Genomic DNA, 17,277 nt, shown 5'->3' with positions numbered 1-17,277 from the left:
ACATTTGAGCCAAGACCTAAAGAGGTGAGGGACTGAGCCATGAGGCTCTCTGGAGAAAGAGCCTTCCTAGCAAAGTGAATAGCACGGGCAAAGGCCCTGGGGTGGATGCATGTTGTGTTCGAGGATCAGTAAAGAGGCCTGTGCAGCTGGAGCTGAGGGAATGATGGGGAGAAGAGTTCAAAGGGTAATGGCCAGCAGGGTGCATGCGTGAGAGAGGAGGGGCATGCATCTCTTATAGGACCTGTGGGCTATGAGGCCATGGTAGGGACTTTGGCTTTTACTATGAGTAAGACAGAGAACTGTTGGAAGACGTTGAGCAGAGGGGTGCTACTGTCTGACTTAGACTGTAAGAGGATCATCCTGGCTGTTGCTGAGATGGGGTGTCAGCAAAGCAGTGTGGGAGCAGCTTTGTTAGCACTCTAAATGGAAGGTGATGCTGGCTTGGAGCTGGGGTTAGTGATGGAGCTAGTGAGAAGCTGCTCATGGATTCTAGATTCATTTTGAAGGTCGGAATCCAATAGGATTTGCCGATAGATTTAAAGGAGAGTATGTTGTTAAGAGTGACTCAGGTTTTTAGCCTGAGGCCCTCTTAAAGATGGTGCTGGCAGGAACTAGATGATGTAGACTGCAGGGTGAGCCAGTTGGGGAAAGGAAGGAAGCAGGTGGTCAGTTTTTATCCCATTGTTTGAGCTGCCTGCTAGTCATCTCCACAGTAATGTGGAGATGTCAGTTACACAGTTTGGACATGTGTGCCGGGGGTTCTGGGGAGAGGTTGGGCTATGTGGATGGTATGTAAAGCTGTGATACCGGATGATCCACCAAAGAGGCAAAATAGCATAGATGGGGAAGAGAAGAGGTACCAGGCCTGAGCCCTGGGGCACACAGTGTTGAAGGAGGAGGAGAGGAACAAGCAAAGGAGACTGAGAAGGCGCAGACAGTGGCGTAGGAGGGCAGGCAGAGAGCATGGCATCCTAGCATTTGAGGGAAGACAGGTTTTCAGGAAGGAGGGAGTGATCAGTAGTGTCAAATGCTTATCAGCATGAGACTTGTCATTTGACATGACCATTGTGTCTTCTGCTGGCAGGACCCAACACACCTGGCATCCAGGACCATTTCTGAATCTCATTCTTCCTTCCCTAGCCTCGTCTGCTCCTTTCCCTTCCAGGTCCTTTCCTTCAGCCAGGCAGCGGGGCTCACAGACTTCTTGTTTTGGCCTTAGGTAAATCACTCATCTCTCAGTGTCTCTAATTCCTCGTTTTTTAACTGAATTACCCTGAGAATTAAATGAGAAGGGTTGTAAATCACTTAGCAAGAAGCCGTTCCCCAGCTAGTGTTGATTTAATTGTTGTCAGTTCCCTCCGTTGTCACATTGGCAATTTCGTGGTGCGTCTCTTTGCCACCTCCACTCTTGCCTCTCTAAATCTGACCTGTCTTTTTGTGTCAGCCAAGCCCCTCTTCATCTAAGAGAACTTCCCTTGCTGCTCCACCTATCTCAGAACCCTCCTCCTCTGGAGGCATGATCACTGCCTCCCCTGCAGTCCTTTACCTGGCCTCTAAATCTGTAAGAGCTCAGTGAGAAAAGACTGTCCTTTGTTTACTGTGTGCATGCTTCCGTGTGGGGCACAGTTCCAGGCATGGAGCGGATGGTGCTCTACACTGTTAATTTGACAGATCTTCAGAAAGTGTTCCCATTACATAGATGGGAAAACCGAGATCACAAAGAGCCTTGTTCTGTAGTCTCTGGCCTCTTTCTCCTCATCTCGATTAATTTAAGTTGTTCAGAAGAAGCCTTACTTACTTTATTTTCAAGTCCAGAGGAACTTTTTCTTTTTTTGAGATGGAGTCTTGCTCTGTCACCCAGGCCAGAGTGCAGTGGTGCGATTTCAGGTTCAAGCGATTCTCCTGCCTGAGACTCCTGAGTAGTTGGGACTATAGGTGCGAGCCACCATGTCCAGCTAGTTTTTGTATTTTTAGTAGAGATGGGTTTCGCCATGTTGGCCAAGCTGGTCTCGAACTCCTGACCTCAAGTGATCTGCCCACCTCGGTCTCCTAAAGTGCTGGGATTACAGGCATGAGCCACTGCGCCCATCACTTTTTTTTCTTCACAGCAGATCTTTCCGCACATTACTGCTTATAGATCAGTTCAGAACTGGTACCTGATTCTAGAATGGAGTTCTAGAGACTCAAAGCCAATATAAGAACGTTTGCATGTGACATTTGTCTGCCTTTAGTTCCTTTTCATTCTGAAGTCTTTAATTGCTAGTGGGCCTCAGGAAACTGACTTTTTTTTTTTTTTTTTTTTTGAGACGGAGTCTTGCTCTGTTGCCCAGGCTGGAGTGCAGTGACGCGATCTCAGCTCACTGCAAGCTCCGCCTCCTGAGTTCACACCATTCTCCTGCCTCAGCCTCCCGAGTAGCTGGGACTACAGGCACCCGCCACCACGCCCGGCTAATTTTTTGTATTTTTAGTAGAGATGGGGTTTCACCGTGTTAGCCAGGATGGTCTCGATTTCCTGACCTCATGATCCGCCTGCCTCAGCCTCCCAAAGTGCTAGGATTACAGGCCTGAGCCACTGCGCCCAGCCTTTTTTTTTTTTGATACGGAGTTTCTTTCTCTCTGTTGCCCAGGCTGGAGTGCAGTGTCACATTCACAGCTCACTGCAGCGTCAACCTCCCAGGCTCAAGCAATCTTCCCACCTCAGGCTCCTGAGTAGCTGGTACTACAGATGTATGCCACCACACCTGGCTAATTGTTGTATTTTTGTAGAGATGGGGTTTCGCCATGTTGCCCAGGCTGGTCTTGAACTCCTGCGCTCAAGAGATCTGTCTGCCTCAGCCTCACACAGTGCTGGGATTACAGGTGTGGGTCACCGTGCCCGGCCAGGAGATTGATTTTGACTAATCAGTTTTCATCCAAATCCCAGGAGGCCCATAACTTGGCAAGCGCATCCAGATAGGCTTTCACTAGGCACATGACCAAACTTGACGTTCCCTGTTGTCCAAACCGGCTGGGCTGGCCCTAAAATAACCTGTAATTCAACATCTGAGGGACTCTGCAGGGATGTGTGGCAACCCATTTCACATACCCTTTAGCCTAGAGCATATATATTTCTGCCAGGGCTTCATTCAGAGAGGAGCAGTTAGTTGCCTTGCTGGACAGAGTGGGACATGTGTGACCTTATTAGGGGGCAGCAGTGGAGAGTGCCGGCACTGCCATTTTCTAGCTGTGTAACTCCAAACAAATGCCTTGACCTCCCTGGTACTTCAGTTTCCTCACCTGTAAACTTGTGATAATATTAAAACCTTCATGGATTATCGTGAAGACTAACTTTTTTTTTTTTTTTTTTGAGACAGAGTCTCGCACTGTCACCCAGGCTGGAGTACAGTGGCACGATCTTGGCTAACTGCAACCTCCGCCTCCCAGGTTCAAGCGATTCTCCTTGCCTCATCCTCCAGAGTAGCTGTGATTACAGGCGCCCGCCACCATGCCTGGCTAATTTTTTTGTATTTTTAGTAGAGACAGGTTTCACTATGTTGACCAGGCTGGTCTCAAACCCCTGACCTCATGATCTGCCAGCCTCAGCCTCCCAAAGTGCTGGGATTATAGATGTGAACCACCACGCCTTTCCACGAGGACTAACTTTAAAGGTCTTTACATAGTGTCTGTCACATGGTGCACATCCATTTACCATTACTACTACCACTGCCACCTTTGTTCCAAATTTCATGCTGAGCCTAAAGAACACAGATTATTTTCTCATAGTGATTGAACTGACTTGGAAGAGCCTGTCTGAGTTTGGTAACCACGTTTTCTCAGAGAGAAAGTCTGAAATCTGGTTTTTCTACTGCTGACTCACCTTTTAGTCTTCCAGCTGGCCTTACCTGTTTCCCTGTCTATAAAGTGAACTTAAGTATTTACCTATAAGGACCTTTTTCCTTTTTTTTTTTTTTTTTTTTGAGACAGGGTCTCACTCTGTCACCCAGGCTGGAGTGCAGTGGCACGGTCTCGGCTTACTGCAACCCCCGCCTCCCAGGTTCAAGCGATTCTTCCACCTCAGCCTCCCGAGTAGCTGGGATTACAGGCACCTGCCACTACACCCAGCTAATTTTTGTATTTTCAGTAGAGACAGGGTTTCACCATGTTGGCCAGGCTGGTCTCAATCTCCTGACCTCAAGTGATCCTCCCACCTCGGCCTCCCAAAGTGCTGGATTGTGGGCATGAGCCAGCATGCCCGGCCCCTTTTCCTTTTTAAAAGGAGATTGTCAGACAAATGAGGAGTGGTGAATAGCGTCATCATCTCTAACGAACTCTTAAGCTTTGTGGGAGCAGGTACACAGTCCAGGGCATGGCACAGAGTAGAGGAATACTTGTCAAATGAATTAACCTCTGCCTTTGAAACAGAACCAAAGCAGCAAAACACATGGAATGAACAAAGTTTGGCCTTTCTGCTCCAAATGAAGAAGAAACAGTGGCATCACCCCAGCCCCTTTTTTTCACTCTTCCCTAACTTCCTCTTGACTGTCCATGAGCTAACAGGTTCTATGGAGCAGGTTTCTGACAGCTATTCATTCATTAGGGAAGTGTTTAACAGGGCAGTTCCAGTACCAAAGTTGGAAGCCACCAACATAGACCTTCAGAGATCAGTTTTCCCTGCTTGAATGTCCTTGAGTTCAGAGATAGAGATGCAACTGGATCTGACCTTGTGAAACGTCTCTTTCCCCTTTTCCTTTCCTAAAGCTTTTTCTCTGGCTCATCTCACCACACTGATGGTCTCCTTCATTAATTCACTGAGTGCCAAGAGTGTGCAGTGCCTTGTGCTGCCACCACCAACTTCACACTTCTCATCTGATTGAAGAGCATGGGCTGCTCTGACATGAATCATTGCCCGGAGACTAGAAAAGGCCTTCCCCTGACATTGGCTGGCCATTTGGAGAAATTGAAACACTCTGTTGTTTGGCTTCTTACTGTTTTCCTTCCTACAGAAGACCTAATGGGGTTTGCTGGCCTTGGCTGCATTCTGAATTTGTTCTCTTTTTTTCCCTTTGGAAACATCTTATGTCATGTTCTTAGAATGATCATACTCTACTTCCTCGTGTTTGACACCTGGGAAGAACACTCATTGGTAGGGAAATGGGCCCCTCATCCAGCAGAGAATCATAGAATGTGAGATGTGGGAGAGATTTGTCATTCAGTAGACTGGTTTTCAAGCTTTGCTCCATAGAACCACGGGATGTCTGAAGGGCCGTGGTGAGGATGGGGAGAGGTAGGCATAGTGAAATGAGCCAGGCTCTAGGCCTCCCACCCTTCTTTCCACCAGAACAGTTCCACTTTTATCTGTTTGAAATGGTTTAAGAGTAGAGAGGGACTTGAGCCATTGATTAATCATATTCTTTTGTTTGACATTTGGAGAAAGGCAGGCCCAGAGATGGGGGTAGTTGCCCAGGGTCACACAGCTGTTGGTAGTAGGGCCAGATTTCCTGGCAGCCATCTTGACATTGCATCAGCCTTGCCATGTTAACTGCAAAGCCTTATGTTCCCAGTCTGGTCTGCCCAGTCATCACTGTCTGGCACTTGTCACAGCTCTCTCATCTTAATCTGTTTTGGGCCCTTGGTTTTGTAGCTTCTCTGGGAAACTGTCTTTTCATTCATTTTGCCAGCAAACATTTGGTGAGCTCCTAGAATGTGCCAGGCATCGTGGCAGTCACTGGGTTGACAGCATTCAACAGGACAGATCCCAAATTAGGGGAGGAAGTCTGTGGGGAAATCTGAGATGCTTTTTTTTTTTTTTTTTTTTGTGATGGAATCTCACTCTGTCACCCAGGCTGGAGTGCAATGGCACAGTCTCAGCTCACTACAACCTCTGCCTCCCAGGTTCAAGCAATTCTCCTGCCTCAGCCTCCCGAGTAGCTGGGACTACAGGCGTGTGCCACCACACCCGACAAATTTTTTTGTGTTTTTAGTAGAGACGGGGTTTCACTATGTTGGCCAGGCTGGTCTCGAACTCCTGACCTTGTGATCCACCTGCCTCGGCCTCCCGAAGTGCTGGGATCACAGGCATGAGCCACCGCGCCCGGCCAGAACTGCCTATTCTTTTGCATGGATGCATAGTATTCCATATGTCCATATGCTGTGCTGTCATTTTATTTATGTATAGAGTTGGGGTCTTACTGTGTTGCCCAGGCTGGCCTCAAACTCCTGGGCTCAAACTATCCTCACCACTCAGCCTCCTGAGTAGCTGGAGCCACAGATGTGCCCAACTCTACTGTGCTGTCATTTTTTAAAACAATCCTGTGGATGGACATTTACAGTATTTTGCTATTAGAAAGGATGTTGCATGAATAATTTTGTATCTATGTAGTTTTCCACATGTAAAGTCCTAGAAGCAGAATTACTGGGTCAACGGGTAAGGACCTTTGCAATTTTAATGGCTGTTACCGATTTGCTTCAGAGGTTGTAGTGTTTCAGACTGTCACTAGCCTCAAATGAGGGCGCCTATTTACCTATGTCAGCTCCAACATGGGGTGTTATTAGACTCTTGGCTCTTTATCAGTTCAGCAGCTGACAGGTTATATTTCACCGTAGTTTCAGTTTCTGTGTCTCTTAGAAATAAGCTTGAACCATTATATTAATTCACTTTCTGTGAACTGTCCACATCCTCTGCCATTCTCCTATTTGTAGTCACTTTTTATATAGGAAAATAGGCCTTGTCTGCAATGTGATGCAAATGTTAGTGAGTATGTTTATCATACGGCTTTTGGCTTTTTATTGTTTTGGCCATGCAGGAAAACTCAATTTTTATGGAATTGAATTCATGGTTCTTTTAAGATTTCCAGATTTGATGTCACACTCCAAAGACTTTATTTCCTCTGGATGCAATGTTTCATTCTTCCTTTCTTCTCCAGATTTGAGTTTTATTTTGTTATTTTTTTAAAAACAAAATTTTTTTTTAGACAGAGTCTTGCTCTGTTGCCCAGGCTGGAGTGCAATGGCGCCGATCTCGGCTTACTGCAACCTCTGCCTCTGGGGTTCAAGCGATTCTCCCACCTCAGCCTCCCAAGTAGCTGTGATTACAGGCATGCACCACCACCATGCCCGGCTAATTTTTGTAGTTTTAGTAGAGATGGGGTTTTGCCATGTTGGCCAGGCTGGTCTTGAACTCCTGACCTTAGGTGATCCACCCCCCTCAGCCTTCCAAAGTGCTGGGATTACAGGTGTGAGCCACCGTGCCCTGCCTTTTTTTTTTTTTTCAGACCGAGTCTTGCTCTGTCGCCCAGGCTGGAGTGCAGTGGTGCCACCTCAGCTTGCTGCAACCTCTGCCTCCTAGGTTCAAGCGATTCTTGTGCTTCAGCCTCCCATGTAGCTGGGATTACAGGTGCCCACCACCAGGCCCAGCTAATTTTTGTATTTTTACTAGAGACGGGTTTCACCATGTTAGCCAGGCCGGTCTCGAACTCCTGGCCGCAGGTGATCCACCCGTCTTGGCCTCCGAAAGTGCTGGGATTACAGGCCTCCGCGCCCAGCACATTTTTTGAAATGTCTGTTTAATTTACACCAAGTGACATGCTTGGCTCTTAAGTGTCCAGTGTGTCCAGTATCTGCATCAGGATGCAGATCATTTCCCTTACTGCAGGGGCCCTTCATGCCCACTTTCAGTCCTTCCCACCCAGAAGCATCCATTGACCTGACTGTTATCACCGTAGCTTAGGTTTGCCTCTTAGAGCTTTGTACACATGAAATCTTGTGATATTTATGATGTTTACATTTTTTCTTGTCAACGTGCTTTCATTCTCACATTAGCCCTTGTCAGAAGAAATATGTGAAATACACAGAATAGCAGGTACAGCAGTCCCCACCCCCCATTCTTTTTTTCTTTTTTTGAGACACGGTCTCACTCTGTCACCCAGGCTGGAGTGCAGTAGTGCGATCTTGGCTCACTGCAACCTCCTGCCTCCCAGGCTCAAGCAGTCCTCCCACCTCTGCCTCCTGAGTAGCTGGGACTACAGGTGTGCACCACCATGCTAATTTGGTAGAGACAGGATTTCACCATGTTTCCCAAGCCAGTCTCAAACTCCTGGCCTCAAGCAATTTGTCCGCCTTGGCCTCCCAAGGTGCTGGTATTCACAGGTGTGACCCACAACACCCAGCTTGATCTCCCCATTTTAAAGAGGGAAATTGAATTATGGAGATGAAGTAGACTCAGTTCAGCATACTTTCCTTTTAAAGGTTGTCACCAATTTTGAGACATTGGAGAAAAATTGAAATACTATACTCAGTACCCATTTTCTTATGTTTTTATTTTTTTCATTCTCAAAGGAGGTGATTTTCTTATGTTTTAAAAATAGATATAAATTCATTTTATTAGCTTAAAACACAGAAAGATAGTCTATATTTCTTGTTCCTAAAATTATATTTAGATATATGAAGACAAAATTTGAAAAATATTGAGAACTTTTTTTCCTTTAAGCCTAACCCTAACTTCAGCAGCTAAAAACCAAAGTCTTTAGATGGAAATGTTTTTTCTTCTTCCCTTTTTTTTCCTTAGGACCTAGGACCTCTTTTTCCCTCTCTTAGATCATGTTACATCTTTGTCCCTGGACACTGTTTCCAAAAGTCTCACCAAGGGCTTCTTTATACATCTAGAAAACATAAGAGAGAAAGCTACTATATTTTAGGCTTTATTGCTCAGTTCCTTTTCTTTTGTTTTTTCTTTTTTTTTTTTTTTTTTTTTTGAGACCCAGTTTCGTTCTTGTTGCGCAGGCTGGAGTGCAATGCTGCGATCTCACCTCACTGCAACCTCTGCCTCCCGGGTTCAAGTGATTCCCCTGCCTCAGCCTCCTGAGTAGCTGGGACTACAGGCACCCGCCAGCATGCCTGGCTAATTTTTTGTATTTTTAGTAGAGATGGGGTTTCACCATGTTGGCTAGGCTGGTCTCGAACTCCTGACCTCAGGTGATCTGCCCACCTGGACCTCCCAAACTGCTTGGATTACAGGCGTGAGCCACCATGCCCAGCCTCAGTTCCCTTTCTTTAATTCTAAAAAATGAAGTTAACCAGAACTGTTTCTGGGATGCGACATCAAAGTCATAATCTTTCAAATGTGGGTGTGAGAAATATTAAGATTAAGAGAGGACAGCCACACTGGCTCCTCAAGGGTGAAACCAGTTGTTCCAGGTATGCCCCTCTTTTAATTTTGACCATGCCATCCCCTTGAGGCATTCCTTGGCCTGTAAATGCTGAAATTGAGGGGGGATCCCAGCCCAGAATGCTGTCTCCTTAGCAAAGTGACTCATTATACTGGCCAGAGCAGTTTCTGAATCAAAAATTCCCCGTAATTAACCACTTTAAAAAATTTGCCCTGACACTTCCAAAGATGGAATCCAAACCCTAAGCTTTTTCTTGCCTAAATTTGCTGGCTTTTTTTTTTTTTTGAGATGGAGTCTCACTCTGTCGCCCAAGCTAGAGTGCAGTGGCGCGATCTCTGCTCACTGCAAGCTCCGCCTCTGGGTTCATGCTTCTCCTGCCTCAGCCTCCTGAGTAGCTGGAACTACAGGCACGTGCCACCACACCCGGCTAATTTTTTTTATTTTTCATAGAGATGGGGTTTCACCATGTTAGCCAGGATGGTCTCGATCTCCTGACCTCGTGATCTGCCCACCTCAGCCTCCCAAAGTGCTGGGATTACAGGCATAAGCCACCGCGCCCAGCCGCTGCCTGCTTTCAAATATGATTCGTGTACCCGATCAGATTCATCAGAGAACAAGGTCTCAGCCCCTTTGGCCTCTATGGGGTAGGGATACAGTGCATGATAACAGCCGAGCAGGTGCCAGGAAAAGCACCAGTCTTTCTCATGGCATCTATGAGTCTGAGCCCCGTTAGGACTGAACTGTAGGGTTTTTTCCATTCCTGCGGAGAGAATGAGAAATCTCTTGCACTGATATCCATCCAAGAGGCAACTGCAAGACCAGGTCCCAGCATTAGGTGCTCACAATGGAGAAAGGACACGAGGAGATAGCTGCCCTCAGTACATCACTAAGCTGTAGGTAGGGAATCATTCATGGTGAAGCGAGGTGTTTTGTTTTGTTTTGTTATCTGTGTTTTGGGGTGGCTTTCCAAAGCGTTTCACTTTTCTCCGCATCCCCTCCCTTCTCTACTTTAATTTCCTGCATATGAAACAACTTCAGAGGGATACATTTCTGCATCATCAGTCCCATTGGGCCCTCTGCAGAGGGATATGTGAAACAGATACTGCAGAAAAAAGCTGCAGCCAGCACCAGTGCACTGAGTGGCAGTTAAGTTTGTGAGTAGTTGCTTAGCACCTGTAAAAGGAAGACTGTCACGGAAAGCTCAGCGCTGTTGGGGTATCTGCAGCTGTGCTTTGACCAGCTACCCTGCAGCTCTGTCACTTTTTTTTTAAATCCCCAGAAAGAAAGGCTTTCTCACCCGTTTCTCCTCTTGGTCAGTTGCATACAGCACCCATCTGTCACCAGCAGGTTGCGTCCTGGGAATTTAGGGCCCTCTGATGTTGTATTGGGCCTTCAGGGGAGGGGACAGGCTCTGACAGCTTTTTCTTCTGGAGAGGCAAGAAATTCCGAGCAGCTCTCACATTAGTTATCTAAGGTATTTTGTTTGTTTTATTCACTTTTCTTTCTTTCTTTCTTTCTTTTTTTTTTTTTTTTTTTTTTTTTTGAGACTGAGTCTCACTCTGTCGCTCGGGCTGGAGTGCAGTGGCACGATCTCAGCTCACTGCAGTCTCCACCTCCTGAGTTCAAGCAATTCTCCTGCCTCAGCCTCCCGAGTAGCTGGGACTACAGGCACATGCCACCACGCCCAGCTAATTTTTTGTATTTTAGTAGGGACGGGGTTTCACCATGTTGCCCAGGCTGGTCTCAAACTCCTGAGCTCAGGCAATCTGCCCACCTCAGCCTCCCAAAGTGCTAGGATTACAGGCATGAGCCACCATGCCCGGCCACTTTTGTTTCTTTTTAGATTTAATGTTGGAGTGGTTTCTGTGTTACTTTCTGTGTTTCTTTGTGGCCTGTGAGTTTTAGCCCCTTTTGTCTTCAGTTATCCCTCTTACACTCAACCTTGAGAAATGATATTATCCTATTATTTTGGATACTTTTGGCAGTTACACTCTCAAGTCTGTGACTTCTGGAACCATGCAGATCTTTATTGTAAGACAGAAATCCCATTATCTGATTTACCTGCCCATTTTCAGAGGTCCCCAAAGAACCCCTAGGTCGGTGAGGTTTCTTTGAGAAAATGGCTTTATGTGTGTGCAAAAAAAAAAAAAAAACAAAAAAAAACAAAAATCGTTTTTAATGTCAGTAAATTCCTGTTGGAAACAAATGCTAACTAGTTACGTAACAGGGCTGCCAGAGAGCAGGCTGAGGCTCCCTGGGATTTTCAGTGGCCCCTTTTCATTTCTTTCAACAACTATCAATTGAATACTTGCTATGTGCCGGGCCTGGGCCAGGCATGAAAGAGGAGGGCGAACGGGAGCTGTGAGCCTGGCGCATGCGGGGCCTTCCTTTGTGGGTCTGTCTACAGCCATGACTCATGCTGGGAGGACCAGCAAGTTTAGAGTCCCCACTGTGGGACTTGCAACATCAGACGCAGTGGGCTCTTCTGCTCTTTCCTGCAGCTCCCATAGAAAAGTGCCATCCTTCCTTTTCAACTTTGCAAAGCAAAAGGGAAGTAGAATTGTGCCTTTTTTTGTACTGTTTTGTCAGTGAAGCCTTTATTCCTTTATTCCTACAGGATCCACAAAGGATTTAAGGTGACCCCAAGACAGTACGTATTTGTTTCCCAGTGATTACTGAAACAAAATCTATGGGTGTCTCTCGGTTGGGAGGCTTGCTCAGTGCCATCCTGCCATAAATACAAGCTTAATTTGGAAAAATCCAATTGGGCTGGAGAGGAGGTGCTGTGTTGGCTTGGTTTCCAGAGGCTGTGAAATGACTCCTGATCCCTCACATCTGTTGCACTGGTAACTTTCATCTTGCCCCCGTATAGTAATGACTTGAAAGGAGATATTGGTGGGTTATTTGTTTGAGTCCCTTCGATAGACGCAACAAAAGAGATAAAGTGAAGTGGGTTTTCTCCATTCAAATGTCTATTTTTTGGAGTTGTGTGGTTTTCTATACCACATAAAACTGCAGGTAGGATTGGAAGGCTGTACTTGAAAGTCTCAATGTGTTTTTTTTTTTTTTGCGGGGGTGGGGCGGGGAGACAGAGTCTTGCTCTGTCACCACACTGGAGTGCTGTGGCACAGTCTCAGCTCACTGCAACTTCTGCCTCCTGGGTTCAAGTGCTTCTTGTGCCACTCAGCCTCCCAAGTAGATGGGACTACAGGTGTGCACCACTGCGTCTGGCCTCAATTTTTTTTTTTTTTTTTTTGACTGAATCCTTTAGCCACTATCAGGGAACTGTCCTCCTTGTCAGAAGGGGGAAACAGAATTCCTTCAATAGAGCATAGGAACTAAGCTCAGGTAGGCCTGAGATGGTCTCCCAGCCCAGCCACTTACAAGCCATTTGACCTTGGGCAAGTCATGTAACATCCCTGAGTCCGTTTCATCATTTGTAAAATGGGATTCAAAGCAGTTACATTATTGACAAGATTAAGTGAGATAATGTGGGCGAAGCCCCTGCCTTTAATAGGGGCTCGGTAAATGATAGATTCTTAATAAATGTATCTAGGGTATCTTGGTTCCTGTGTAACTTCTTTTCTTTCATCTGTTGCCCAGAAGAACTACTGAGGTACATAGGAGATGCTCAGTAAATTTTTGTTAAATGATTTTTGTTAAATGAATGGCGGAGCTTCAGTACTTTCTTTGTCCTATTGTCTTTTTTTTTTTTCTGAGACAGAGTCTTGCTCTGTCTCCCAGGCTGGAGTGCAGTGGTGTGGTCTCAGCTTACTGCAGCCTCAGTCTCTTGGGTTCCAGTGATTCTCCTGCCTCACCCTCCCAAGTAACTGAGATTACAGGCACACACTACCACGCCTGGCTAATTTTTTGTATTTTTAGTAGAGATGGTTTTTACCATGTTGGCCAGGCTGGTTTCAAACTCCTGACCTCAGGTGATCCACCCGCCTCAGCCTCCCAAAGTGCTGGGATTACAGGCATGAGCTGTGGTGCCCAGCCCCTATTGTCTACAATAGTACTTCACGCTGTGAGCTTTGCGCTAGGAGATGTCCTGAGAGAGCCTTTAAGAAAACTGGCCAGGTAGATTTGGGAACTGCTGTAGAGTACAGATTCTAGCCCTTTCCAGAGATGAATCAGGCATGTTACTATTTTAGCAGCTTAGAAAAGTTGTGGGGAGAAGAAGTCTCCCTAGCCTTTTAAGCTTGGTATTTTCTAATCTCATTTGACTGTATAGGGTAATATCGTGCCTTGATGATGCTGTGATGAGGCTTCTAATGAGTTAATGTGTGCCAAGCATTTAGGACAGTGCTGAGCAAAGTGGGTCCCACAAAGGGGCTGCTGTAAGCCCATCCATCCTTGTGCAGATATTTTTGTGGGAAAGATTTCTAGAAGAGGCACATTCAAAAATTTGATGGGATCAGGTGTGGTGGCTCACGCCTGTAATCCCAGCACTTTGGGAGGCCGAGGCAGGAGGATTGGCTGAGCCCAGGAGTTTGAGACCAGCCTGGGCAACATGGTGAGATCCCATCTCTGAAGAAAAAAAAAAAAAAAAAAGTTGATAGATTCCTCAGAATTACTTTTCAAAATCTAATCTGCCATGATCTAAAGTTCGTTTCTCCAGGAAATAGATAAGCAGCTGTTTTCCTGTACCACATGTGTTCTGGATCCTTCTCCTCCCTCTGCACCATAACTGAAGATGGGATGGAGCATAACTGAAAGTCACCCCTCTCTTCTCTCTCTTGCAGAAGCCTGGCTACAGATAAGGGACCAAAATGACTGACTCAAAATATTTCACCACGACCAAGAAAGGTATTACTTGTTTAATAATGGGCCTTGTCCTATGCTTTCTCTTCCTGTCCCTTCTGTTTTCCTCCTGTGGCGGTAGGGAGTAGGGGTGGGAATGAAGGCCTGGAAACATGTGGCAGGAATGGCCTAGAGCTTGTGGTAGATCTAGAAAATTGAACTGTTGATGATATAAGAAATTGACCACTCCTTTTAGAGCTCAGAAAGGGAAGAATATTAGCTCCAAGTGTGGGGAAAAAAAGTGCCCTTTTATTTCCCATGGCTTAAAATAATTATGTTTTTTTCCAGGGGAAAGAAAACACAGAATCCTATCAACACCCCCACAGCAGTTGTGTGTGTGTGTGTGTGTGTGTCCATCCACGTATCTGTGTGTCCTTATCCAAGGGCACGTGTTTTTCTTTTTTTTTGAGACGGAGTTTCACTCATGTCACCCAGGCTGGAGTGCAGTGGTGCGATCTTGGCTCATTGCAACCTCCGCCTCCCGAGTTGAAGTTATTCTCCTGCCTCAGCCTCCGGAATTGCTGGGATTACATGCGCCCGCTGCTATGCCCAGCTAATTTTTCTTTCTTGTTTTTTTGAGACGGAGTTTCGCTCTTGTTGCCCAGGCTGGAGTGCAATGGTGCTGATCTCAGCTCACCACAACCTCCGCTTTCCAGGTTTAAGTGATACTCCTGCCTCAGCCTCCCAAGTAGCTGGGATTACACCACCATGCCCGGCTAATTTTGTATTTTTGGTAGAGACGGGGTTTCTCCATGTTGGTCAGGCTGGTCTGAAACTCCTGACCTCAGGTGATCCGCCCCCTCAGCCTCCCAAAGTGCTGGGATTACAGGCATGAGCCACCGTGGCCGGTCAGGCATGTATTTTCATCGTTTTAATCCTGTTTTTCATTTGACGTTTTGATATCATAAACATTTCCCAACAATTCTAATGACTCACTATTAAGTCTATTGAGTAGCTACACTGAAATTTGCTAAGCTAGGCTTATATCATTGGGTATTTTGGTTGTTTCTGCTTTTAAGGAAATGGAGGATGTCGTCGTGGCTGACAAATGTGCTTTAACCCTGTAAGCATCTTTCTGGCCAGCCCTTCCTTCCTCCCTCCTTCCTTCCAAGTGATACTGACACATGCCTGCGGACCAGATGAAAAGAGTCTGTTGTTGGATCAGCTGATCCAGGACCCGAAGTCTGCCCCTCATCAGGCATTTCATGTATTGGTCTAGCTGGTTTTTACTGAGAACCTACCATGTGCAGTGGAAGAGAAACAGAGCCTCTGACCTGGTGTTGCTCAAGGTTGAGCAGGGAAGACAGTGGGTAGAGTAGTAACCACACTGAAGTGTAGTGGGTCCAGGGGGGACTGTGGGAGAGCTCTGGGTGGAGCTGGCCAGATCAATGGGGGATAGGAAGGGGAAGGAGTGAGTGCTGTGCCTGTGACACATTTGGGGAAAGGAAGGTAGTGGGCATGAGCTACCGAGGAGGGTGATACAAGAAGAGGTTAGAGCCAGGCACAGTGGCGCCCCAGGTGGTGGCTTGGGTGGGAGGATTACTTGCTTGAGCCCAGGAGTTCGAGTCTAGCCTGGGCAACTAATTGAAAAAAGAGAAAGCAATTGGAGAGGTACACAGGGATCAGTCTTGTGGAGCCTGGTGAGCCACAGGGTGAACGTAGTGCTGAGTGTATTGGAGTCCCAGGGGTGGGTTTTGTTGTTTGTTTGTTTGTTTTGAGACAGAGTCTCTGTCACCCAGGCTGGAGTGCAATGGGAAGATCTCTGCTCACTGCAGCCTCCTGGGTTCAAGCCATTCTCCCAAGTAGCTGGGACTACAGGCACATGCCACCATGCCCAGCTATTTTTTTTATTTTGGGGGTCTGGTTTTTTAGTGGATTTCTTTTGGGAAGAGAGATGTGTGGACAGACATGCCTGGGTTCAATGCTCCAGTCAAAGAGACAAGGAAACAGGTTTAGGAAAGCAAAGTGGGTATCTTGGGTAGGCCCAAGCATAGGGATTGAGAGCATGGGCTTTGGAGCTAGCAGACCTGGTTTTCAGTTTCAGCCCGGCCCCCTACCAGCATTGGCTCTACATTACTGAGCCTCTCACAGCCTCCATTTGCAAAACGGAGGGAAATGCAGAGTTGTGAAGATGAAATAAGAAAATGTGTGGGAACAAGTTAGTATGGGACTAGGCTTAGAGAAGGGCTTAGAGGGGCCGGGCATGGTGGCTCAGGCCTGTAGTCTCAACACTTTGGGAGGCTGAGGCAGGTGGATCACCTGAGGTCAGGAGTTCGAGACCAGCCGGGCCAACATGGTGAAACCCCGTCTCTATTAAAAATACAAAAATTAGGAGGGTTTGATGGTGCCCGCCTATAGTTCCAGCTATTTGGGAGGCTGAGGCAGCAGAATTGCTTGAACCCGGGAGGCGGAAGTTGCGGTGAGCCGAGATCGCACCGCTGCACTCCAGCCTGGGTGACAGAGTGAGACTATGTCTCAAAAAAAAAAAAAAAATGGCCGGGCGTGGTGGCTCATGCCTGTAATCCCAGTTCTTTGGGAGACCAAGGCGGGCGGATCACGAGATCAGTTCAAGACCAGCCTGACCAACATGGTGAAACCCCGTCTATACTAAAAATACAAAAATTAGCTGGGTGTGATGGCGCACGCCTGTAGTCCCAGCTACCCGGTATGCTGAGGCAGGAGAATTGCTGGAACCCAGGAGGCAGAAGTTGCAGTGAGCTGAGATGGGGCCACTGCACTCCAGCATGGGTGACAGAGCAAGACTCTGTCTCAGAAAAATAAAAAATAAAAGAGAAGGGGTCAGGAAATGACATCTGCCCTCCTAACCTGTTATCAGGGTCCTGACTATCTGTCCATGGCAGGGCCAGACAACCCTGCTTCCTCATTTGTTTTTTTCATGTCATGAAGTTCTTCAGAACAGTTGATTTCGTGCTTGAGCTCTCATGGAGCAGCTGAATTCCTGTTTTCAGAGCTGAGCAACCAACCACTTGTGTCTCAGGAAGTGAAACCCTGAACAAGCTGTTTTAATTAGAGGTTTGAGGAAAACAGGAAAAGCCTCCATGTGGGAATCCACAAATCCTGCTCTCACCCCGCAAGCCTTAAGTACTCAGGTTCTATTGCACTGAGCCTTTTAAGGGTCTTTTGTTGAGTGAGGGTAGCTGAGGACAGCTTTGCCTTCCACTGGGTTTTTAGCTCCCTGGCTGAGCAGAGCCTGCCATCATGTTTTTGATGCTTTTGTCTTCCTCAGAACCTTTGTAGCTTCCATGGTTCCTGTTGCTTCAATCCAGAGTGGCCTCTAAACTTTTTTTTTTTGGAGACAGGATCTCACTTT

The 17,277-nt window shown here is 46.8% G+C and overlaps 1 protein-coding gene across 12 annotated transcripts in view; it reads left to right on the top strand.

Annotated features, from left to right (window-relative positions):
• Nucleotides 1–17,277, top strand: part of AP1B1 (adaptor related protein complex 1 subunit beta 1) — a 60,941-nt gene that overhangs the window by 7,616 nt on the left and 36,048 nt on the right. For 11 of the 12 annotated variants that reach the window (XM_016938918.3, XM_063807655.1, XM_054675659.2 and 8 more), the window contains one exon: nt 13,889–13,952. In XM_016938918.3, the coding sequence (XP_016794407.1) occupies nt 13,916–13,952 (37 nt within the window). In that variant the 5' untranslated portion in view covers nt 13,889–13,915. Of the gene's footprint in view, nt 1–11,759; nt 11,794–13,888; nt 13,953–17,277 lie in introns of those variants that run through there. The other variant, XM_063807651.1, reaches the window with a different exon arrangement.

This window comes from Pan troglodytes, chromosome 23 (genome assembly GCF_028858775.2).
Source record: "Pan troglodytes isolate AG18354 chromosome 23, NHGRI_mPanTro3-v2.0_pri, whole genome shotgun sequence".
NCBI lineage: Eukaryota > Metazoa > Chordata > Mammalia > Primates > Hominidae > Pan > Pan troglodytes.
The sequence above is the reverse complement of the archived record's forward strand: the minus strand, read 5'-3'. Positions and strand labels throughout refer to the sequence as shown.